Source organism: Xenopus laevis, chromosome 1L (assembly GCF_017654675.1).
Source record: "Xenopus laevis strain J_2021 chromosome 1L, Xenopus_laevis_v10.1, whole genome shotgun sequence".
Classification (NCBI taxonomy): Eukaryota; Metazoa; Chordata; class Amphibia; order Anura; family Pipidae; genus Xenopus; species Xenopus laevis.
Window position 1 is genome coordinate 26,602,811 of NC_054371.1, and position 26,366 is coordinate 26,629,176.

At 38.6% G+C, this 26,366-nt stretch overlaps 1 protein-coding gene across 8 annotated transcripts in view; it reads left to right on the plus strand.

The window, feature by feature from the left end:
* Nucleotides 1-26,366, plus strand: part of jakmip1.L (janus kinase and microtubule interacting protein 1 L homeolog) — a 102,767-nt gene that overhangs the window by 70,927 nt on the left and 5,474 nt on the right. For 6 of the 8 annotated variants that reach the window (XM_041579775.1, XM_041579787.1, XM_041579759.1 and 3 more), the window contains exons 14-20: nt 8,219-8,320; nt 10,993-11,046; nt 11,481-11,546; nt 16,999-17,067; nt 21,708-21,785; nt 22,407-22,610; nt 25,019-25,084. In XM_041579775.1, coding sequence (XP_041435709.1) covers nt 8,219-8,320; nt 10,993-11,046; nt 11,481-11,546; nt 16,999-17,067; nt 21,708-21,785; nt 22,407-22,610; nt 25,019-25,084 — 639 coding nt within the window. The remainder of the gene's footprint in view (nt 1-8,218; nt 8,321-10,992; nt 11,047-11,480; nt 11,547-16,998; nt 17,068-21,707; nt 21,786-22,406; nt 22,611-25,018; nt 25,085-26,366) is intronic. The other 2 variants (XM_041579769.1, XM_041579781.1) reach the window with 2 other exon arrangements.

Consider the following 26,366-nt stretch of genomic DNA (forward strand, 5'->3'; position numbering starts at 1 on the left):
GTCCCAAACAACTACGCATGCCCCGAAAGTCACAATTTCCAAAAAAATTTCGTGACTTTTGGCATATGCGCAGTGGTTCAGGACCGGAAATCTACTCCCACTGTGCATGCGTCGAAAGCTTCAGAAAAAGACCGAAGAAAGAAGATGGCTGCCGTGAACTCCGAGGCCAGAATCTGCACGGAGGGGTTAGTAAAAAAATTAGGGGCATTTGCCCGGGGGGGGGGGGGCTAGGAGGGATGGGGGTCTACCCAGGGTAAGGGGAGGGTTTGTTTTTTTATTATTACGGGTTGAATTCTCCATTCATTGTCATTGGGCAACATCTTAACCACAAGTAGCTAAAACACCCTGCCATCTGAGTGGAGGATTAGGATTCCTCATGAGGCAGTAACATAAAAATATGTCTTGTGCTAAAAATGAACCCCTCTACTGGCATTTAATTTTACACTGTTTGCGCACATTTTAATGAGCAGATAGTGCTTTGATGTCAAAACCAGAGAAAAGGGCTATAAAGCATTTGACATATTTTTTTTTTAAGGTTGACTCCTCCATAATAATATCTCTGGCAGACTAGTGTTGGGAGTATTGTAGATGGCTGTGGTCTCGCAGGTAAACGGGTGGAGCAAATGCACATAGGAACATGTATAAGCGCTCTGTGATAGTTTCCCTTAGAATTGCATTTGCCATTTAAAGGAACAGTAACACCAAAAAATTAAAGCGTTTAAAGTAATTAACATATAATATACTGCTAGCATGCACTGGTAAAAGCTATGTGTTTGCTTCAGAAAGACTAGTATAGTTTATATAAACAAGCTGCTGTGTAACCATGGGGGCAGCCATTCAAGCTGGGGAAAAAAGGCTCAGGTTACACAGCACATAACAGATAAGCTCTGTCTAACACAATGGTGTTTAATCTGTTATGTGCTGTGTAACCTGAGCCTTTTTTACCCAGCTTGAATGTGTGCCCTCATGGCTAGACAAATGCAAGAGTCCTCTGCACTAAACCCATTATCAATATATTTAAGACAGCGACATTTTGTGCATACTGCTACTAAAAAATGCCTTACCCTTTAAACAAAACAGGGATTGTTTGTCCATATATTGCAATATATTTAAGCTGGACAACTACATCAAAGTCATCCCATATCTGGCCAGTCCTACACTCAATTTTCATCTGATTCATTAAGAATTCTATTGCTTCATTATACATTTTACAAAGGGACTAAGTTTTACCTGCAACTTACTAGCTGCTTTCAAAGTAAAACTCCCAAACTTGGCTGCCCTTTTATTAGACACCAGTGGGATCACCTGACTATAGCTGGGAAGGGTGGGAGCTACAACATGGAGCTGGTCACTGCTCCTGTATAAACTATAACAAGGAAATTTGTGCCCCCATGGCTACACAGCTGCTTATTTGAATAAACTAAAGTAGTCTTTCTGAAGCAAACACACACCCGTTTTACCAATGTAGAGCAACAGTACAAATTACAGGTTATGGACCAGTTATCCAGCATCCTGGTATCCAGAATGCTCCGACAACCTGCAGCCCTGGAGAGTCCTTAACCTGCTCTCAAAATTGACTTTCCCAAAGCTGGGATTTTGCCAGAATGTGGTTATGGACTTGTTCATCTTCCTCTCCCTTTTCAGAATAATAGGAAAGAGGTGGGAGATGGGTATTATAACTTTAAAACGTCTATCCAATTGGTGAGGGCTATGCCAAAATAGATTTAGGGTAGAACTATGCGAACGTTTTTGGCGCGATGCGGCACGCTGCGACATATCGCATGCGACGGAAATAAGGTAAGTGAATGCATTGTTGGATGAAGTCACATCATTGATCTGACGCGACACGACTGTCTGACTGCATGCTGCGTCTGCATTCCGACAGTTGTGCCGCGTCGGATCAACGTTTTGGCGGATCGCCCCAAAAACGTCAGTGTGGTCCTACCCTGAAACAAAGCACAGGAATTTCAGGAAAACCCCCATTCCAAGGGGTTGAGATAACTGGTCATATACTTGTATTGAATAAGAGGTACCAGTAACTCTGGTTCAAAGTCTGGGCGCTTTTAATTGTATGTTACAAAAATAATTTTCTGTTTTAAGTTCACTGTCGGAATTAAAATACATAATGTCCAATGACCAGATTTGCTTTTGTTTGCATATGATCTCAAACCTCCCAATCCCAATGAAAAATACGTATTCCCAAACTCTGAGAACACACAAGTGTTTTCATTAAACTTGCTCATTGAACTTGTAGGTAGAGGGATTTGGATTTGGGGATGGGGACCTGCATTGTTAGGCTGAAAGGATTTGGTAAAAACTGTAAAGAATGCATGTGGAAAGCATGTATATTCATTAAAATTAAAATGAATACTAATATCTAAGTTGCTTTTCTATGATAAAGTCAGATGTAATGTTTAAGTAACTGTATGACTATGAGTCCGTATATATCTTAAGTAACAGTTGCCCAGCCATCCTCTCTTGATAGATGGAACATGAAATCTATACACTGCTCATAAGTAAAGTTTCTGATTTACTGGTTTGTATGTTGACTGAAACACTGTGTAATATTGGGTAGATTAAAATTGTAACAGAAATGATTGACTTTTTAAAGTCACTTTTTGTGCTTGGAAGGGGTGATACCCAACCACTCATGTGGCTTTGGCTACCATAGATCCCTAAATAATGGAAACCATTATATATTTGAAACTTCATCCCCTTAGCTCTTGTGATGGATTCCATCAGAATGCTTTAGCGCTCATATTTAGACGCTTTGCTTTGCTTCTTCCTGTTTTAGATGATTTTTGCTCCATATAAATTAAACTTCGAAATTGTGGCACTGTCCGTTGCATTTTTCAGCATGGCACCATGACTTAAATCCCCTCCTGCTGTCTCCCATAAACTGTACAGGTGTTTTTCAGGCAATTGTAGTCTGAAAATGTTCTAGGTGTATTTTCAGGCTATCATCGAGCTTTCAGGAATTTCCCATTGAATTCTATTCAGTGTTGGACTGGGACACCAGGGTCCACCCAAAAACCTTAGACCAGGGCCCCCACTCAGTATTATTATTCTCTCCTCTCTCAATCTCTATTCTCCTAGTCTCTTTTCTTTAAATACTATAATCTATTATTCCATCTATTTAGCCTCTTTGATTTCATTTAGGCTGTTAATTTCAATTTCTGTGCTAATTAATATTAATTCTGTAGGAGGCCTTAAATTCTACAGATGGCAGATATGCCTGATAATGCTGCTGTGCAGATTTAAATTCACTGGATATTTGAGATGTTTGCTGACAACTGGGAAATGTATCATACCTTAAAGGGCATGTAAAGTCTAAAATAGAATAGGGCTATAAATGCTGTATTTTGTATACTAAATATAAACATGAACTTACTGCACCACAAGCCTAATCAAACTAATAATTTATGCTTTCAAAGTTGGCCACAGGGGGTCACCATCTTGTAACTTTGTTATACAGTACATCTTTGCAAGACTAAGACTGTGCACATGCTCAGTGTGGTCTGGGCTGCTTAGGGATCATCATAAATAAAGCTGCTTGAGTTCTGCATGGCTGGGAAGTAAGGATTGTTTCCCTGCTCAGCAGTTAGGGACCGTCTGACAATTCCTATCCACAGCAGTAAATGAAGGGAGAATTTCACTGCATACAGTCAGGTTTCTTATAAATACGGTACACATTTTTTAATTAAAGTATATTGGAGAGAGGTTTCTTTTTCATTAAAAGTAAAAATGGGGTTTTATTTTTTTGTCTTTACATGCCCTTTAAGGGAGACGGAAAGTCATCTTGCGCTTGGGGGTGCCAAATGTTAGGCACCCCCAATTGATTGTATTTAATTACCGGAAAGCCAGTGCTCCTATCAGCAGAAAACTGCACCGACCTGGGGTTATACCAGTGAGCATAGAGGAAGAAAACAGAAAAATGCTAGCAGGAAAAGCCTTGCTTGTTTATTGTGGATGCAACATTTCGGGGCGTAACCCCTTTGTCAAGCTTGACAAAGGGTTTTTGCCCCGAAACGTTGCATCCGTTTGAGGCTGCCAATTCCTCACCGAGCACCTGGTTTTCGCAGTTGTTCGGACGGCCAGGGTGTGCGAGGGTAATTCCCCTTTTCTCCATTGGTTATACCAGTGAGCACCATGGAGCGATCCTCTTACGTCTTCCTCCTTCTTTGCACGGCTGTGAATGCGCAGTAGACCAGAAAGCTGAACTTTAACAAAAAAGTTGGCTATTTTGCTCTACTGCGCATGCGTCTGCCCCGGGAAATTTGAAGAAAGAAGAACCTGTAAGAAGACTGCTCCGTGGTGCTTGCTGGAATAACTATGGGCTGATAGTAGCACCGGCCCGGGGTTTCAGGTAAGTAAATACAATCACTTGGGGGTGCCTAAGTGCAAGACAACTTTTCTCCTCCTTTAATACAGATCATACCTTTTCAAAAAGAAAGTGAAGACTCTCTAACTGTATCCTCTTCTAATGTTCTCTAAGCAATGGCTTATAAAAAGAAAATATGGAAGATTAAACGTTATTAATATATATATATATATATATATATATATATATATATATTTATATATATTTATCTTATAATTAGTAGTGTCCAGGTATGGGGGTCTGTTATCCAGATTGCTCAGGAACTAGAGCATTCCAGATAACTGGTCTTTCTGTAATTTGGATCTCCATAGCTCAAGTCTACTAAAAACATGAACAAGGGAGCAAGCAGTTTGCCCAACTGAAAGAGGAATATGGGCTATATAACTTTTATTAAAATATGCTTTTCAGATTCCTCCAATTGCAGCATGCATTTTTGCCCAATTCCCAGAGGGCGCCCCACGCACTACCCAATCGACCCTAGAATGCTACCTACATAGGCCAGAACTCTCCAAACCCCTAAGCTGCTTCTACACTATTCAGCTACAAGATAACTTTGATCCTATAAACCATAGTTGTCATAAATTGGCCCAAGACTTTCCATCCTTTGATGAAGGATCTTGGAAAGACATTCTTGAACAAATACCGGAAACGAACATATCTGTAAAGGATCGTTACATACAGTACACACTAAATTCCTAAATAGAGTTTACTTGACCCCACACAGGCTGGCACAAATATACCAAGGGTACCCAGACTTGTGTTTCAAATGTAATGCTGAGTGATACTTATTTGCATGTACTGTATTTTAGGAGTGCCCTAAAATTCAGCAATACTGGACTGCAATTCTTGCATTTATTAATACCAATTTGGGACTCCCAGCTATTCGGACACCTACTGGGACATCTAGAGGGTCTTACCTTTCATCTTGTGACAAGTTGTGTTTACAGCAGCTCTTACATTATGCAAAGAAAGCTGTTTTGCTCACAGGGAAAGCCCTGGAACCTCCTACCCTAGCATTCTGGATGAAAATTATCAATGACATTCTTTCGAGCCACACACTGACATATATAACTCGTTTATGCCCAGACAAGTTCAAGAAAATTTGGGACACAAATCACAAACTGACACTGCAGCCATATAAATTAGGGACTATGAAAGCTGCTAACCAGGTTTTGTACGGTAAGATACAATCTATTGCATAAAGGGAATGCCCACCCTCCTATCTATCTCCCTTTTCTTTCCTCCTCTTTCAGTCTTTCTTACTTCATGCTGTGTTCATAAAATCAACAAAGATAATCTTTAAAAAAAATGTTATACCCAATAGGCTGGTATTGCCGCCAATAAGGATTATTTATATCTTGGTTGGGATCACTGTTTTATTACTACAGAGAAAAAGGAAATCATTTTTTAAAAATGTGAATTATTTGATTAATGGAATCTATGGGGGCAGCCTTTCCATAATTCGTAGCTCTCTGGATAATGGGTTTCTGGATAGTGGATCCCATACCTGTATATGCAGTATTGTATTTACAATATACAGGTATGGTATCCATTACCTGGAAACCCGTTATCCATCTCCTATAGATTCCACTTTATCCAAATAGTCAACATTGGAAAAAATTCCCTTTATTCTCTGTAATATAAAACGATACCTTGTACTTGATCCAAACTAAGATATAATGAATCCTTATCGGAAGCAAAACCAGCCTATTTTTTTAATGTTTATCTGATTTTCTAGTAGACTTAAGGTATGAAGATCCAAATTACAGAAAGATCCATTATCTGGAAAACTCCAGGTCCCATACCAGTAATATACCTTATACAGAATGTAACAGCTTGCTTTCATTTTGAGTTGCTTGGACTACAGAACTTAAAGGAAGTATAATAGTAATCTCAAATGTCTGTTATCAAGCTACCCCCTTACTAGAAGTCAATAATAAAGTATGTTTGGTTATGCCAGGCCACTATCCCCTCTTTATCCAATGCCACCCACAAGGGTTAGGTACCTAACATACTATGAACTTGCAGCAGTAATTGGCTATGACCTATAGTACAGACGCTGCTCACGGGAGCATTCAACTGTTAATCTGGGTAAAGTCAGAACGACAATTGGTAAAAAAGGAATATTCTTAAAGCAATAGTTTCATGTTGGATGGAAATCTTGAGAAATTGCAGCACAAAGATTGTATAACTGTGAACTCTCCATTATGTTATTTGCTAATTTCAGATGGGGGTTCTCTACCTTCCTTTTTCCCCCTCGATTAACTGGCATATAGTAGACAAATGCTATGTAAAAAAAATTCTATGATGTCATCATTGATCATATTGTGAATTCATCATTTAGAATTGGTGCATGGTGATACTGTAAGGATTCATTTATGGAATTATGTAGCCTGAGATGAGATAACTAATATACTCCTGTATAAAATGCTTGGGGCTAGAAGACTTGGATCATCAAACTGGAGCACGTTTGGAGAAGTACTTTTGGCATAATGATAATATTCTTGGTCAGCACACCTCATGTTGGAGTCTTCCAAACTGACTGTAGGGTGAAGCGCATAGGCCAACACATAAACTCAGATTATTATAACTATAAAAAATTCTCATGTATAAGTAACAGATAATGTACCCAGCAATGAACAATGTTAAAGATATTAGAAGTTGCTTTGTGTTCTATGCTGTCCCAACTTTAGCCACGCTGATAGGCTGATTATCCACTATAACTCACATTCATAGGGCAGATTCTTAGAAGAAGACATTTCCAAGTCTACAAAAAAAATTTACAGATTGCTTGAGCAGGTTGAAGGCCTTAAATATGTCTTGGTGGTCCTCTGGCCTTCAAGTTGGAAAGTTGACTTCCAACATCTTGATATGAACTGCAACACAAACAGAGGGTCTTGTACCTTGTGATGTAACAACACCTATTTTGGTATGATTAACCATATTACATCTTTTTCTTAGAAGAAATAATTTTCAAGTCTACAAAAAAAATTACAAATTGCTGAAGGCCTTTAATCTGTCTTGGTGGTCCTCTGACCTTCAAGTTGGACAGTTGACTTCCAACATCTTGAGATGGTACATGATGTTGTAGGTAAATTGTCCAATATTTGCCATTCAGGAATTACTTATACAAGAGATACATGTTGAATTCTCCATGTATGTGGGCCTAAGTTCTCCAGTTTAGTTAGGGGCAACTGGCAGAAATCAGATTTTGGTGAGAGGCTGGAAGGTGGAGCATTGCTGGAGATTGCTTAGTTACCCATAGCTGCTCCAGCCTGTCAACAGTGGTATTTTGGTATGACCTGCAACACAAACAGATGGTCTTGTGCCTTGTGATGTAACAACCTGTGCACCTATTTTGGTATGATTAACCATATTACATCTTTTTCTTTTGCAAAATCCCTAAATGTTTTGCACTTCCTTTATGTGTCTAGTCGTTTACTCCTTATATTCATTGCCTTTGTTGTTTTGTACCAAATGTTTACCCAGTCTATGTAGATTTTCTTTTATTGCACAACAGGATCCAACGGTATGAAGATTTTAATTGTTCTGTACACAAAGTGTGACATAAATAAGGATAACGGCACAGTGGTTCTGAAATAGACAAGGGTCTTCCCCATGATACATTATCACAGGGATGGCAAACCCTTGGGGTGGTTAAATTACCACTTGTATTTGTTCTCCAGCGACAGTCCTGGGGTTGTAGGGTTTACCATCCGGCAAGATAATGTTGTCTTTAGCACGAACCTGGGGAAACCTATGGTAATATCTGTGTGTGCACAATCCAAGGTTTTCTCATAGGAAACAAAAATTGTAAAATAACCCATTTTTCTTCAGGAGAGAGAACGAAGGTCTCCAGCTTTTAACCTCCAAATAGCCAACTTCCCAGAAAACAGTGGAAGTGCTCTGCAGCTCTTCTGTCAGCAGGAAGGAATTAAGGTAGATGCAGCTTCACTTACCTAGTGGCCTACTTGTGTTTCATTGTCATTAACCCTTTGGGAAACCGCCATCATTAAGGAGATGGAAACAATTTGCTTCCCATTCCATACTCTTGTGCATGTTCAACTTCATGTCTAAGGTGTCAAGATTTAGTTGTTTTTTTAATCTAGGGGATTCACAGTTTTTCAGTATATTCCATTAAAAGGAAATGGGGGGGGGTTGGCCTAAATTTTTCAAGTTATTATAGGAAAAAGCCCTAACATTTTAAAGGTGTGTTGGCGGAGCTTTTCTATAGTGAAAGAAACATTCCTAGCATACATAAATGAATGATTCCATGTCAATAATAAACCCACTCCTTGCAGTGTTCCACAAAAAGTTCACCTACTTGTTTCTACCATGTTGTGCTACCCACAGCCCATCATGCAGTGAGTAATGACTACAACTTTACAGGACCTCGATTTTGGTTTTATGAGTACCTATGTACAACGTACATTGTCAGCGTTTTGTAGATTATTACCTAAAAGATAGAACAAATGTTGGCTTTAAAAGAACTAAAGTCCATTATTATTGATTTAAACCTCCTACCTAGAGGTTAGTGGGTCTAGAACAATGGATGTATAGAGCTACAGTCAGCTGATTTATCTCATTCAAGTTGCTGGTGGAAGTTCAATCAAAATGCCCAACAGCTGCCAGCAACTTTCCATTGTATCTTGTCAATCATTAGGAAGACACAATCAGTGTTATACAGCTACAGTTATATGAAAATTAAGTTCCTGGGCAAAGGAAAATCTTGTGCTGTTACTCTGCTTAGAGAGAGGTCAGAGACTCGTAGCCGACCATAGCATTATATTGATTGAAAAAATGCTAATATCCTGAAATTTGCAGACATGCTTGGAAGAGTGTGTTGAGCAATTATACATTTTTTGAGGGGTTTTGTTGAAGTTTGTTCTCATAGTTAAAAGATCTAGCTGATACTACAGTATTACATTGGTTTTGTTCTACATTGGACAAATTTTTCAGGGGAATAGTGCAAGAAAAAAAATCTAAATAAGCAGGAAGGGCAGCTTATTCTTCAACAGCTAAACAAGAAAACTTTGTCCTTCTACTACTGTGGTTGGGACTTCATTTCCACCCACCTTTATTCATGGCCTTATATATTTACAACCCTGATAGTCAGAACATTTGAGTGATTATTATCCTTCATTTCAGAGAGCTTATCACTCCAGTTGATTATTCTCAATTTTGTATTAATCAGTGCTGGATTTAGTTGGTGGGTGCCTCAAGGCCGCATTGTCCTGGCGCCCGGCCATGCGATCTTAGCGCCCGCCCGCATACCCCCCTTCCGGTGGAGCACGCCTGCACTAAGCTGCTGGGCGGCATGCCGCCCCTATTATTCTGCTGCCCTAGGCCCAGGCCTTTATGGCCTCACCACAAATCCGGGGCCTGGTATTAATACCAATTGGGTTTTCAATATTGGGCATCATCCCCAGCCTTCACCTGTTCAACTTCTGCTCTTCCAAGCATTCTAGTATATCTGGTAAATGTAAATTGACAGCTGGAGGGCTTTGAATGAAACATAACACCCTAAATGAATACATTAGGATTACAGCTAAATGTCTCCAAAGTCAATCACAGTAATTTGACAAATATGAATGTTGCATGGAGACCTTCCTTGTTTCAAGTTGACAACATCAAACATAAATATACCGTCGATTAGGATAATAGTTTAAAAAGGAAAATAATACCTAAAAAAATCTGCAGAGCTGTAGTGGATATTTAATATCTGTTTCCCACTAGCCAGAAAACGGACTCATGCTGTCAGACAGTAGAGCATACCATGACATCAGAGAAATCAGTGGGGATCATTTATCAACACTAGGCAAATTTGCACATGGGCAGTAACCCGTGGCAACCAATCAAATTGCTGCATTCATTGTTCTACTTGCAGCTGGCTTCAGAAAGCTAATCACTGATTGGTTGCTATAGGTAACTGCCCATGGGCAAATTTGCCCAGTGTTGATAAATGAGCCCCAGTGACTCAACAGTGTTTCCTCACCCTATCCATTCCCATCGGTGTAGCTTTGATTCATCCACGGAATAAGCAGTTGACCTTAAACATCTTTTTATTAAACATACACTGAAATATGGAGATAGTTACCATTGGTTCGGCACCTACAAACAAAAACAGATGGTCATAATTGCGCAATTGTATTTTTTTTAATTTAATAGCAATTAATACTGTGACTGTTTATATCCTTTATTTATACCAATGCCTTAATATTTCAGATGTTTAAAATATAAGGGGACCTGAAGTTGGGTTTTTCATTACAAATAGAGCAGACTTGATTGGTGCATCTCATGAAGCCTATGGCACCACTGCCATTTCAATGAAAAAAAGGTTGCTATTGTGTGTCAGATAGGTCAGTAAAAATGCTCATCTACTGTATATCAAAGGCCATACTCTAGATCCATGGCTCAGTAGGGATCTTGGCCAACCGAGTGTTAAAATAATTTTTTAGGGTAACTGCATGCACTAACTAATAGTCTTCTCATATGTAGCACACCATGTTCAATCTTAGCATTGTGTTACATTCATAATGGATTCACACGATCATTCATTGCCCTATTCTGTGTGACACTGAGTTGTTCATTGTCTGGCTTCTCTTTTGCAGGATGTGGATATCTCAGAACTCATGAAGAAGCTTGATATCCTTGGAGATAATGGGGTAAATATATTATACTTCACTTCCCCCTATATTACTTAGAGTCCCGTATTTGGCTTTTTGGCAAAGGCCATAACTAATCTCTTTACTTACCAACCGCTCTATGGCAGTTGGAAAAGTCACGACTGCCTTGTCCTTTACCTGTTGGCGCTAGACAGAGGGAGAAGCAAGAATCTAGATGCAAGTGCTTTTTATATGAGCATTAAAGGGGAAGTAAAGTCTAAAATAGAATAAGGCTTGTGCTACTAATTTTTTCACCCATTAGGTGGGCGTCATTTTCGCAGTGTGAAAAATTTCGCTCATCACTAGAAGGGAGTATTTACTGTTAACAGTAAACACGTTGATTCCTCTGGGTTAATAGACCTCGTACAACTTTGTCTATTCTTACATTACCCAATATGTATAGATCATATATTTGTCACAATTTGTATTTGCAGAACCTGAGGAATGAGGAACAGGTGGCAGTCATACAAGCAGGGACAGTGCTGTCTCTCTGTGAGAAGGTATATATTACTGTACAATGCATAATACTGTTTCAATACTTATTGTACCTCTTTGGCTGCTGCCCATTGTCACGTCGGAGTGAATACAATATAATATTCACCATTAATGCTTTCACTATAGGATGAGTTATCCTGCTAAGAACTTTAACCAATTATGATATAAACAGAAGGCAGTGATTTCTATTTTAAATAACTGTCCTTGAATCTTGATACTGCCCAGTGTTTGTCAGTGAAATCAGAACTCCATTGTGCCCATGGGGACATACCATCTGTCATTACCTGGGGATTATGTCAATGAACTATAAAGCCCATTGAGCCAGAGAGGCTGCAGTTTGTTTGCTTAGCCCTATGTTCATTTATGCCCTGTGAGGAAACCAAAAAGTGATTATCAGGGATTATTTTTAAGTGAGGATGCTAGAAAATCCATGACCAATAAATCCTTGCCCAGAGACATTTCCCAGGATCTGAGGCATTCAAGCACTCAGGAGTTGTACTGCTGCATTTGAATAGGCAAAATAATAGAACATTATACTCTTTCATTCAAGCAAATTATGTAAATTAATTATTGATCTAGTCTTAGATATAACAAAACCAGCCAATTGGGTTTATTTAATGTTTACATGATTTTCTAGTAGACTTAAGCTATGATTATCCGAATACAGAAATACCCCACGTCCCGAGCATTCTGGATTATAGGTCCCATACCCACCTGTACAACAAAAACTCACTTTAATGCCCATATTGTCAGACCTTAAGGCCCTTCTTTTTTGAGATAAAGTTTGATCTGGACTTTCCTTTCTTTCTAACAACTATACAGATATCGGAACAAATTGTGCCACCGTACTGTATCTCCAACAATATCTATGACAGCAAATATATGATCACCCCTAATCTCTCTAATAGGCTTTTAAACTGGGCCAATTTAGGACCCCCCCTCAAAAAAAACATTCATTGCAAATCTAACATCTATCTTACTGACCCTTTAGGGTTGGGGCAGACGGAAGGCAGATTCGGGAAGATTTAGTCGCCTGGCGACAATCTCCCTGAACTGCCTTCCACCTGCTTGAATGAAGAATCGCTCGCACTAATGCACTCGCGGCGCTTCGATTTCCGAAGTTGCCTCACGAGGAAACTTCTGGTGACTTCCGTGCCGTGCGTGCAGGCAGTTCGAGAAGATTGTCGCCCCGGAAGAAGAGGCGATTAGTTGCCAGGCGACTAAATCTCCCCGAATCTGCCCCAACCCTTAAGCAGACTTTCTCAAATCTAAATAGTAGATTAGGAAAACTCTGCTGTAACTGTTAAGTCTACCACCAAGAACAAGGAAAACTTGATCCAAGCAGGGTGTTACTTAGATATTTATGGTACTGTCATATAGGGAAATTTGTCATAGTTACACCTCCAGGTCAACCCCTCCAAATGAAACCCAGTGCCCATACATAAACATACTCAAACCGACCCCTTCATACATTGACATAAACTATATATATTGGTATATATATATATATATATATATATATATATATATATACATACCAATATATATATACCAATATCTATACTAATTGTCGATTTTAGTATCACAATAGCCTTGAATATTGTACTTGTCCAAGAAATCATCCAAGCCCCTCTTAAAGGCATTAACAAAATCAGCATCACAACATCACCCGGCAGTGCATTCCACAACCTCACTGTCCTCACTGTGAAGAACCAACTATGCTACTTCAAATGAAAGTTCTTTTCCTCTAGTCTAAAGGGATGGTCTGTGATGTGTTCATCCTTTTAAGGAAAAAAATATGCATATGCAAATTAGGATTTGGATTCGGTTCGCCGGGCAGAAGGATTCAGCAGAATCCTAATCCTGCTGAAAAAGGCCGAATCCCGAACCGAATCCTGGATTTGGTGCATCCCTAGTCTATTTTGCCTGTTTTTAAATCTGTGCTATATGAAATGCTTTCCCATGCACTTTCCCTGTGTGCCAGTACCCTTAGTCACAGAACATTTGGCCTAAAGGTGGCCATAGACGCACAGATTATATTGCACAAAACCAATTTTCGCACCAAGTTCGGTGCGTGTATGGTGGGAAAAGAGCCAACCGATATCGGCAGAAGACTTGGATATCAGTCGGCTCATCGGGCTGGGCAGAAAATTTTGATCGAACACCTTTAAAGGCAATTGAAAATCAGCCATTGTGCTAAATCATCAGATACAGGTAGAATTCTATTGTTTCTATCTGTATATCTGACAATTCAGCTCTACACGTGTGTATTGAAACGAAAGATCTTTTCCAAGAAAGATCGTAATTGTTACGTCTATGGCCCCCTTTAGATATGTTTACATCTTAGGTTTGTTTCCACCATGGCACTTATACACTAAATAGTTTTTATGTTGACCTTCATTTTAAAAGGCAGACTTGTGCTTATTATTAGAATTGTGCTTATTACATATCTTGGATATTTTTGAAATATCAGCCGTGCTTTATGATTCCAATTGGAAAAGGGAAGGTATATTTTTGTTTATAATGCTTTGCTCAGCTTTTGCGGTTCTCATTGTATAATTGTAGTCACTTATTTGTGATTTAGGAGCTAATTATGGATTAGCATTGAGAGAGGAAGATCTGGTGTGACTTTATCTGAACATGAATCTCCTTTAGGGAAAATGGTGCCATCTGCTTGTTGCTTAGCTGCCTTCAATCAGCCTTTTTATTTGCAGAAGGGAAAGTTAAGCACTCTAATTGGACTAACTGAATTCTCCCAGGACTTCTTGCTTTCTCTTGCTAATGGCAGGGGAAAGGAATACAAGGGAAATGGGAGGCTGTTTTTACAAGTACTTAAATAAAAAGTTTTATATGGTCAGTTTATAATATGTTCATAGTATTAAGATAACATTTGCACCTATTATAAGGTTATATTTAAAAGAGCAATTGAGAACCTGTAATTAAAAGCAGTGCTTAGTGATGTCATCAGTTATTTATGTTGTGTAGTGATGTCAGCATACACGTATTTGGTCATGGTACTACTCTGTGGCATCTTATACCCGAAATCAATGGTTTATTATAGAGATATACCAAATATGCTACACATCTACCAGTTGCTTTCAAGTATTGTGATTACAAACGAACTCCAGTCACTGAGACAGGTCCAAGGGGCACTCCATTTGTGAAGTGAAGTCAAAATCTGGACACGTTTAAGTTTATATTTTCAGATGAGCTACGGACAAGTTTGCATTCATTGTTGAAGAAATGTACTATGTAATAAATACACTGATTGGCAGGGTTTTTCCTCATTCTTTACCAGGCAAAATGTTCTATAACTGAGACTATTTATTGTCCAGTTTTTTCAGTTCAAGCCTCATTTGAAGGTCTGACCTTTGGCCAGGGCCTCCTTGAAGGTCCAACCTTTGGTTAGGGCATCAAGTAGCTCATGAAATTGGTGCAAATATAAGACTATATTGTTGTGATTCAGCCATAGCATAAGGAATATAGAATTAGGGCATCAGATACAAAGATAAAATCTTACTCTGATATTCAAGGTGGGCTTTTATATTTATCTAAGAAAGCAAATGGCCAACTCTTCCCAACTCATGCCCCAACTGGCCTGTAGGCTGAGCCCCCTTTCAATTCTCCAGTCCCACAGTTTGGGAACTACTATGTAGAGAACATGCTTTGCAGCAATACATAGTGGATTTAAACTGGTGGCTGGTTTATCAAAAACTGTTTTGGATTGAATAATTAGTTCAGTCGCATTGATTAATTTGTTATAAATTGCTCAAATTGTGGTTAATGCACCAGGAAAGTGTCACTTTGATAAATATTGATCAATGGTTATTGAATTAACAGCAGCAAGATTGTGATAACATATGGGGGCACATTTACTTAGGGTCGAATATCGAGGGTTAATTAACCCTCGAAATTCGACTATAGAAGTTAAATCCTTTGACTTCGAATATCGAAGTCGAAGGATTTACCGCTATTTGTTCGATCGAACGATCGAAGGAATAATCCATCGATCGAACGAAATTCCTTCGATCAGAAATTTGCTAGAAAGCCTTTGGGGATCTTCCCCATAGGCTAACATTGATGCTCGGTAGGTTTTAGATGGCGATGTAGGAGGTCAAAGTTTTTTTTTAAAGAGACAGTACTTCAACTATCGAATGTTCGAATAGTCGAACGATTCGTTCGATTCAAAGTCGTAGTCGAAGGTCGAAGTAGCCAATTCGATGGTCGAAGTAGCCAATTCGATGGTCGAAGTAGCCAAAAAAAACGTTTGAAATTCAAAGTATTTTTTCTTCTATTCCTTCACTCGAGCTAAGTAAATGTGCCCCTAAGTTGCCTTTTGTGGAATTGAATATACCAGAGCATTATTTTGTCTAGTCAGTAATAACTAATGAGGCTTGAGATGATGACAAATATCAGTAATTATCAAATCAGTTAAACTGACACCTGTTACCCAGAGGTTCTTGCCACTGTTCAGATTAAATGGTTTGACCTAGGGAGACCTAGGGAGAACATACATACATCTGTCTAGATATGCACTGAATCTCATTGGTCTCTGCTCAGGGCTGTTTGTTACTATTTCCTTTTCATAGCTAGTTTTATCTTGTCTAAAACCTCCAAAACCTCTGACCAACCTTGAACTATGCTACTTATCCAGCTGACTACACTTTACATCAGGGGTCTCCAACTTGTTTTACCTGTGAGCAACATCCAGATGCAAAAAGATTTGGGGAGCAACGCAAGCATGAAATATGTTCCTGGGTAGTGCAAAATAAGTAATGTGATTGACATCTGGTTTTTATGAAACCAAAACTTGCCTCTAAGCCTGGAATTCAAAAATAAGCACCTTCTTTGCAACATTCTCACGAGCCACTGGTTGGGTCCACTGCTTTAGAATTTCTGGTGGACCCTCCATCCGTTCCAGTTGGTTCTCATAGTAGCACCTGTGTTAGAAGGGGGCTTACATGGCCATATCATGACATCTACTTAGTACTTGGACTTCAGTGCATGTGACATTTGCTGTCAGTGACCAGACTGATTAATATGACATGATTTTATGCCATTTCTGAGAAGGTTGAATGGAAATATTTGACCTTTATTCAGTCTCTTAAATGTGATGTAAAAAAAGTAATCGCATCAGGTTATCATACATTGAGCAAAATGATCTTTATTTGCTTCTCCTGTAACTTCTCAGTGACCATTTCCAATTTCTTTATTCTTTGTTTGATGGGCTTGTACCATATGCCATTTAATCCTTACTCACTTGTTGTCAGACTTTAGTCAATTCACCTGTTAGAAAGGCAGCCTTTATATTTTGGACATTTCTATGCTAAAACACACTTATCACAACTATAATTGCTTATTAGTTTTAAACTCAATAAAACCCATTGAGACAAAGACCCATTAAGACAAATCCTATCTATGACACATTTCTTGTCTCTGTGTTTGCTCCGTCTGTAGTGGCTGAAACAGATAGAAGTCACAGAAGCTGCCCTCACACAGAAAATGATTGACCTGGAAAACGAGAAGGTAAGAATAGCAGTAAACGTCCTTCTGATCATTTATCAGTGCATGGTACATTCGGGCAAGTACCACATACATACAGAAACCTATACAGGCATGGCTGTAGCAAAACAAGGACAAGACCATGGGGAGATTCACTAAGTGTCGAATTTGCGCTAGCGTCCGCTTCGCTCACATCGCAACACTTCGCCAGACGTAGATTCACCAGGACAACGGTGATTCACTAAAATCCAAAGTTGCAGCAAATTCATTACACTACACAAGCCCAGGGAACCTTAATAAAATAAAATAGAGTTGTTATATTGCCCTACACATGTGCCCACTGTATAGTTTATGTGCCATATGTAGGGCGGAAGCAGGGTACCCCAGAAAAAATGTACGATCTTTTGCAGCCTATCACCCTGAAAAATAAAAAGTCTGTAGCGTTTTTTTTGGGATTTAGAAAAATTGTCAGCTATTTTTTGAGGAAGTCCTATCTACTCTATTGCACTTCGCCTGGTCTGAGGTGGCGAAGGCAATTCTGGCGCAAGAGGTAACGTTCAGTAAAATCCACATCTTAGTGAATTTGCGTGGTTACGTCCCTTTGCTAGAGCGCAACTTCATCTGGCATAAGGGAGCAAATTACCGCTAGAGTCTGTCTCCTTCGCTAGCGAAGTTACACCAGCGCCAATTAGTAAATCTGCGAAGTAATGAAATGACGTCACACTGGCAAATTTTCGCTAATAGTTAGTCACTTCGCCCTTTAGTAAATCTGCCCCCATGTGATTTATTGGATGAACGTCAAACAAAGTTTCTGGGGTGCGTCCCTTTGTTAGCAGTCTCCCTTGCATCCCAGATTCCTTATGTAGATTAACTGGTGAAATACAGCCTTTCATCCAGAAAAGGGATGTTCTGAATTCCTAATGGTTTAAAAGCCATCATTTATTCTGGAAGGTACCGTTTCTTGGGGAAAATGATGTTGCCCTGTCTTCTTTTTCCCTGGTTAATTAAAGGGCAAGTCAACCCCAAAATAAAAATGTGCCTAATAAAAGAAAACATAATTCTAAGCAACTTTCCAATATACATTTATTAAAAAAATTCAGTGCTTGTAAAGTTATTTGTTAAAACAATTGCTATTGAAAGCAGCATTGGCTTAACTCCTGGTTGTTACTTTTTAAACAATGTTGCAAAAGTCTTAGTTCCCCAGCAAAGTCAGGTCTATTAATCAGCTGCCTTGTCTTACATTGTATCAACAGTCCGAGCCATCAGGTCAGAGAATAGAAAGGGACAGTCAGTGCTTTCAATAGCAATACATATACAAATACCACACTATAGAAGTGACTGCGCTCTGGGAGAGTGGTTTAATAGGCTTCTTCCATCTCAGTGTACACCCCCACCTCAGGTGTAGAGTAAATCAATTGAAATTGGAGTTACTCCAATTTTAATTGACATATACAAATACATTTTAGAACACTTGTAATGAATATAAATTGCAAAGCTGCTTATGTTTTATGCTTAATTATGTTTTACTTTATTAGGCAAAAATAATTGGTTGGGTTGACATTTTTCACACAGAAAGATAAACTAAATCTAAATTTCTAATGCTTCTGTCTTTATTATTGTTTTTGGATATTCTGGTTCCTGGGAGCAAATAAAACATGTAACTTACTGTATATCCCCTCCAGTTGTATATAACAATAAAGACCAGTGACATTTATTGTGCTGCTGCTCTAAACCCAACTTCTGATGAGGCCCCTCTGGTACCAGTTCAGCATTTGGGCATTACAGAAATTATATTGCACCAATAGAAGTCTCTGGCAATGGGTGAGGTCAAGAATTTGTGTGTATCTACAGCAGGGGTGCCCGAAAGGTAGATTGGGATCTACCATTAGACCTTTAGCTGGTGATCAGTAGTTTTTAAGACTCTGTCCACAGCTTGTCTATATCACCCATCTGTTTCATTCAGATATTTTTTACGTTAGAGCTACATAAGAAATAGATGTTTAAATATAACAATACACAATTACTCATTAATCAATATTTAAGTAATATTTTCTATGGAACAGAATGCGAATAATGCTTTTATGGATGTAGATCATAATGGGAGCATCACTAAAAGCAGACCTCACATTAGTAAAGTATGGGCTCTCCTGCTCCTGCAATAGATACTGGTCCAAGGACGCCAGACTGGAAAACACACCACTGGGTATAGGGTGCACAATCTTCAGTGTTAAACATCAGAAACGTAATATCAAAGGGAGCTATAAGATATTATATAGGGTTACCATATGACTTGAAAAATCACAGACACATCTAAAAATACAACTAGAAGGGTTACACTGATTAAAATCTATGTATATAATCAATGCAGCCCTCCAACATGGGTTTAGTAGAAGTTATGGTTCTCTGCCATTTTCTGCATGTATATTTTTCCTTTTAAGACTGCAAAAATTCCCTGTTGGTTCCCCAGGGCTGTGGCTCACTAGAAGTACTGAATGGGGAATACTGTAGGTAAATTCTCTGTCTTGTTTGGTTCTGACCTGTGCCTAGCATTGTATAGATAAAGCCACCACCATCAATAGTGAATCTGCTCCCGGCAGACATAACTGGGCCATTTTCCCCATATTAATAAATGTTGTCTATGCCATATGAGCCAGAGTACAAATTACAATAGCACCAACTGTACATAATTCAGATGAGCACTGGTAGTGGGCTGATACTTGGTGGTGGAGCAAATTGCTACAGGTATGGGATCCGTTATGCGAAAACCCGATATCCAGAAAGCACCAATTACGGAAAGGCTTTCTCTCCATTATAATCAAATAACCCAATTTTGAAATGATTCCCTTTTTCTCTGTAATAATAAAACATACCCTTGTACTTGATCCCAACTAAGATATAAGTCATCCTTATTGGATCAGCCTATTGGGTTTAGTTAATGTTTTTATGATTTTCTAGTATACATAAGACGTCCAAATTATGGAAAGATCCCTTATCCGGAAACCCCCAGGTCCCAAGCATTCTGGATAATAGGTCCCATACCTGTATTACCAATTACATTGTCCCATACCTGTATTACCAACAGCATTGCATGTAACCAGTGCTAGGGACATCATATAGGGCACAGGCCAATAACCTTTTAGACTTTCTGGGCTTGTGGTGGCTAGTGGAGTATGGATCTTCCCATGGCAGCATTAACTCCACCAAGAACTGTTGTGGAATTTTAGGAACTGGAGATCACTTTAGGTGAAAGACAAGTTTATTTAACACAACATACTTAAAAAGATAGAGCACTCCTTACCTATGATTAAGGGAGTTATTCCCGAAGCATGTCAAGTGATGTTGGTCTGTTGCAATAAACCACCTTTTTTTTATCCGGATTACCACCTGCTCTATTTTTTTAAAGGGGTACTGTGATGGGAAAACATCTTTTTTTTAAAACGCATCAGATATAGTGCTGTTCCAGCAGAATTCTGCACTGAAATCCATTTTTCGAAATAGCGAACAGATTTTTTTATATTCAATTTTGAAATCTGACATGGGGCTAGACATATTGTAAGTTTCTCAGCTTCCCCCAGTCATGTTACTTGTGCTCTGATAAAAGTTTAGTCACTCTTTACTGTTGTACTGCAAGTTGGAGTGATATCACCCCCCCCCCCCAAGCAGCCTAACAAAAGAACAATGGGAAGGTAACCAGATAGCAGCTCCCTAACACAAGATAACAGCTCCCTGGTAGATCTAAAAACAACACTCAATAGTAAAAGCCAAGTCCCACTGAGACATTAAGTAGGAGAAATAACAGCCTGCCAGAAAGTAGTTCTATCCTAAAGTGCAGGCACAAGTCACATGACTGGGGCAGCTGGGAAACTGACAATATGTCTAGCCCCATGTCAGATTTCAAAATTGAATATGAAAAAATCTGTTTGCTCTTTTGAGAGGTCTGGTGGAGCAGCACTATTAACTGATGTGTTTTGAAAAAAAACATGTTTTCCCATGACAGTATCCCTTTAAGTACGGTGTATTACCGTGGAAACGCTGGTGGCAGAGCACCCCGGCTATCCAGTGGAGTTCACTTTGAGGAGCACACATGTGGGGTGAGTTTGGAGCAGTCTAATTCCTCTGACTTTATTTGACACAAGCTCCACGGATTCTGAACTCACAAAGAGTCAGAACCCTAAAGAAAGGAATCACAGAGTTTTTATAGACTTGTAAAAAGGGAGTTACCGGTGGGAGAGCATAGAGATATCTCTCCACACCACAGAAAAACAAAGAACTGGTCTTTCAGCCAAACAGGTGGCTCTTCCCTCAAGGCCAGTTTACTAGTGACCAAGGAAAGTTTAAGAACAGAATCCATTGAAGTCAGGGGGGTTCATGGGGGAATCTGCATACACAGAATTTTATTCTTATTCACATACTAGACCTCTTTTTATATTTGTGGTTGTTAAAGAGCAAAAAAACTCCACTGTGCCATACAGAAGACACTTGCACCTGGTCTATGTGGTATCTAGCATCCAGGGTGCAATGATGCTGGAATTCTGGGATAAAACATCTTCCCTTTTTTCCTTAGCATTTTCCCTCTAAGTAAATGAGGCTGGATACATTTAAGAATTTGCTTTCTTATATTTAGTGTTGGAAACTTACATCACACCTCTTTTTGTTACGCTCAGGACCAGTTCAGCAAACAGAAAGGCTACTTAGAAGAAGAACTGGACTACCGGAAGCAGGCACTTGATCAAGCACATATGGTAGGCCTTTTTAGCTGTTTCACAAACTGAGGGGGTCCTATCATCTCATTTACCCATAGGAATATATATATTTATATATTATATTTATTACTTTTATGATCACAATCAACCTCCTGGTGAACCTCTGCCATGTTTTTTACGCGTTATGACTATTACAAAAGTGTGCAGCAACGTAAAAACTTTAACACACACACATTAACATAAATACAAATGAAAGAAATTGAAAACCCTGTAGATAAATGAATGTAAAATCTGAGCACTTTTGCCATTTACATAGTTTGCTGTCTGGTTTTTAAGATATTTGCCATTTTTTTATACTGCTTAGGTAATGAATTAAAACCACACCATTTTGGCCGACTGGCCACAGTCGTCTGAAAATCAAATTAGTGAGAAGAGGAACGGCTTTATTAGCTGAGCAAATCAATGCATGGGCATTTCTATGAGAATATAAAACTCAAACACTTGTAATAAGTAACTTGGTAAAGGGTTTAATGTGATTGAATATCTGCACTGTGTTGAATGTTGCCTACAGTGATATTCCTGTGTACTAATTTGTCCTTACATTTTCTTTTTCTCTCCCTAAAATGCACAATCGCTTGTGAATGGTGTGACTTGTGCTAGAAAATCCAGGAATTAGAAGCTACTTTATATAACGCTTTGCAGCAGGAGCCAGGGAGGAGGGTCAGCGAATGCTTAAACGAGAACCAGAGGGAAGACTTGCGGGCGGCAGTGGAGAAGCTGCGAAGGCAGATCCTGAGGCAAAGCCGGGAGTTTGACTGCCAGATCCTACATGAGCGCATGGAACTTTTACAGCAGGCGCAGCAGGTGCACTTTATGGGGCAGATTTATCAAGGGTTGAATTGAAAATTCGAATTTTTTTTATGGCCAAAACGGTCAAATTCAAAAATATTCAAAAATATTTGAATTAGATTTTTGAGATTTAGAATACACTGGCCTTTTAAGAACTCAAATTTGACTATTCGCCACCTAAAACCTGATAAATGACTGTTTTAGTCAATGGGAGAGATCCTGGGAATTATGAGTTGTTTACAGTCTTCCTGACATTCAAGTTTTTTTTCGGAGAAAAAACTTGAATCTAGTTTTTAAAACCGAATTTGATTCGAGTTTTCAGGTTGATCCTATTCACCCGAGTTAAGGAAATTAAATTTTTTTTAAAATACATTTTTAAAAACTCACACGAATTCGAAATTTGACCTCTATGTCTTGGCAGCAGGGATCTGCATTACAACAAATACCAACCCCTTAAAGGGGTTGTTCACCTTTGAGTTATTTTTTTAGTAGGATGTAAAGAATGATATTCTGAGACAATTTGCAGTTGGTTTTCATTTTTTATTATTTGTGGTTTTTGAGTTATTTAGCTTTTATTCAGCAGTTCTCTAATTTGCAGTTTCAGCAGTCAGGTTGTTAGGGCCCAAATGACCCTAGCAACCATGTATTGATTTGAATAAGAGACTGGAATAAGAATAGGAGAGGACCTGGATGAAAAGATGAGTAATACAAAGTAGCAATAACTATAAATAAGTAGTCTTATAGAGCATTTGTATTAGATGGGGTCATTTGAAATCTAATTCAGAAGAATACGGCAAATAATTCAAAAACTATAAAAAAAGAAATAATGAAGGGCAATTGAAAAGTTGCTTAGAATTAGCCATTCTACAGTTTAACATACTAAAAATGAACTGCCCGATAATAATAGAGGGCTCTGGTCAAATTAGGAGCAGTTATAGTTAAACAAATAAAGTATAGAATAGTAAAAGATAATTTTTACATATGTGTTATATACTACAGGTATGGAACCTGTTATCCAGAATGCTCAAGACCTGCAATTTTCCAGATAACGGATCTTTTCGTAATTCGGATCTTCATACTTTAAAGCTACTAGAAAATCATGTAAACATTAAATAAACCCAATAGGCTGGTTTTGTTTCCAATAAGGATTAATTATATCTTAGTTGGGATCAAGTACAAGCTACTGTTTTATTATTACACAGAAAAAGGAAATCTCTAAATTTTTTATTATTTTTGGATAAAATTGGGTCTATGGGAGACAACCTTTCCATAATTCAGAGCTTTCTCGAAACAGGTTTCTGGATAATTGATCGCATACCTGTACCAAGAAAATTAAAGCAAATACAGTTTATATTTGGTTGCTATAGACATTCAATTTAGTAAATTTATAATGCACCTTAAAGGGGTAGTTCATTTTTAAGTTAACTTTAAGTATGTTATAGAATGGCTAATTCTAAGCAGCTTTTCAAGTTTTTATTTTTTATAGTTTTCGAATGATTTGCCTTCTTCTTCTGATTCTTTCCAGCTTTCAAATGGGGGTCACTGACCCCATCTGAACAACAAATGCTCTGTAAGGCTACACATTTTTTATTATTGCTACTTTTTATTACTCCTCTTTCTATTCAGAGCCTCTCCTATTCATATTCCAGTCTCTTATTCAAATCAGTGGATGTTGGCTAGAGTAATTTGGACCAAATTATAAAAAAAAAATGAAAACCAATTGCAGAATAACACTCTGTACATCATATTAAAAGTTAATTCAAAGGTGTTCTACTGCTTTAAGTCATACCCCATATTTTTAATTTATATAGAATACCCTTCCATTTTAAAAGTTTTCAAGAGGAGGAAAAATCTATTGTCAGAAGGTATGGGTTTCCTGGGGGTTATTGGGAGAATTTTGGTAACCTGAAAGTCATGTGACAGACAGGATTAAGTGCTCATATGAGACTATGGGCAGGCCCGGACTGGCAATCTGTGGGTTCTGGCAAATGCCAGAGGGGCTGCTATAAGGTCCCATAGAAAGTCAGTATTTAGTGGGCTGGTGGGGGCTATCTAGGCCTCTGTGTGGGCTGATTGGGCCACTGTGTACCTGAAATGCCTGGGCCTATTTTAATTCTCAGTCTGGAACTGACTATGGGTGTATGATTCTGTTTGCAGCTCGACTGAGTGCACAGTATAATATTAGGTGCATCTCTTTACACTACATTCTGAGGCCAAAAAATCCTCAGAGTTGCTGTTAGAAGAATATTCCAGGGACAAGGTGCAAAAAAACCACTTGCCTTTTGTAACCCAAGCAAGAGTATTCAGAATAGTGATCCTCTAACCTTGCTGCATGCCTCCGTCTTTTTAAAGAAGCTTTGACCTAATTGCTGTGAGATTGGGGGAAGCGGCTCCATTCAGCTCTATATTTCCTGTTTACACAGAGAATCCGGGAACTTGAAGACAAAATAGAGTTTCAGAAAAGGCAACTTAAAGAGCTAGAAGAAAAGGTAAGTGTTCTCTATTAATTCCTGTTGAATATGGGAAGTCACAGATAGCAGTTCTGTATGAATAGTCAGTAAGTCACTGTGTATTGTACAGCAGGTAATGAAGGGAAGGGGCACATCAGTATTCTGTGCACTAACTGTGCAAATAAATGCTGAGCTGGGTCAGAGGAAGATGAAAATCCCCTTATGAGGTTACAGAAATCAATCAGTCTTAGGGCCAAACAGTACAGCAGCACAAACGTGGGGCTTCATTCATAAAGAATGGGGCTCCCAAACCTTTTCTCCTTAGCAAATGAAAAACACACTCACTCATTCAGCTCTGTGCTGATTATAATCATATTAAGGTAATGTGCCTAACAGGGGTTATGTATTGATCAATTATGAACTTTGAGCAATATGACTCTATAGAGATGTATTCTTTATTTAAAATGACAAATGCTATCGGTAACTAGACCTGGAGCAAACGTTACAACTATAATGTTATGTCATTTATGTGTAATTTTATGTACTATAAAATGAGAACTAATTTGCAAAAAAAATGAACCAGGTTTGGTTGTTTGACTATAGAGAATGGGTTGTTGAAATGGGTTGAAAATGGAACGGGGTAGTAGAGGATGGAAGGGAGTAGTGAATGGGGGCACTTTTTTTAAAACTATGATTAAACTATATTTCTCTAAAATCACCAATGCCTTGTAATTTATAAAAAAGACTCTTAATTTAAAAAGCACAAAAAAACCCACTGAATAATGCTCTAAACATTATGAAAACTTCTAAAAATTGAAGGGCAATCACTAGCGTAAACAATTAAGAAAACTTCTAAAACTCTGAATGGCTAAAAAATGTCCGATAGGCAGGGCCGGATTTACATAGTGGGGGCCCCTAGGCCTACTGTCGTTCATTGCCCCCCATCGCCTCCCTTTTTGTTTGCTCATATTTTCATCATCAGGACTGGAGCAATGGGGATTGGCGCACAGGAAATTAAAAAAAATGATTGTATCTCCAGCGCATCCCCAGTGTTTCTGAACCAATGGGGGTGTGGTTGGGCGGCATGTCACCCCCTTGGTGGCCTTTCCACAAATCCAGGCCTGCCGATAGGATAGGACCATGACTTCTTTTACTTTCCAAAGTTGTGTATTAGAGTTTTTCGTGGGTTTTACACTTCTTAAATATCGAATGTAAGAGTTTTAGAGGAATAAAAAAACACACATTTTTAAAGAAAAAATTTGATTTGTGAAAAAAATTCAATTGTTAGTAAATAGGCCCCTAGGTGTATGAATGGAACAGA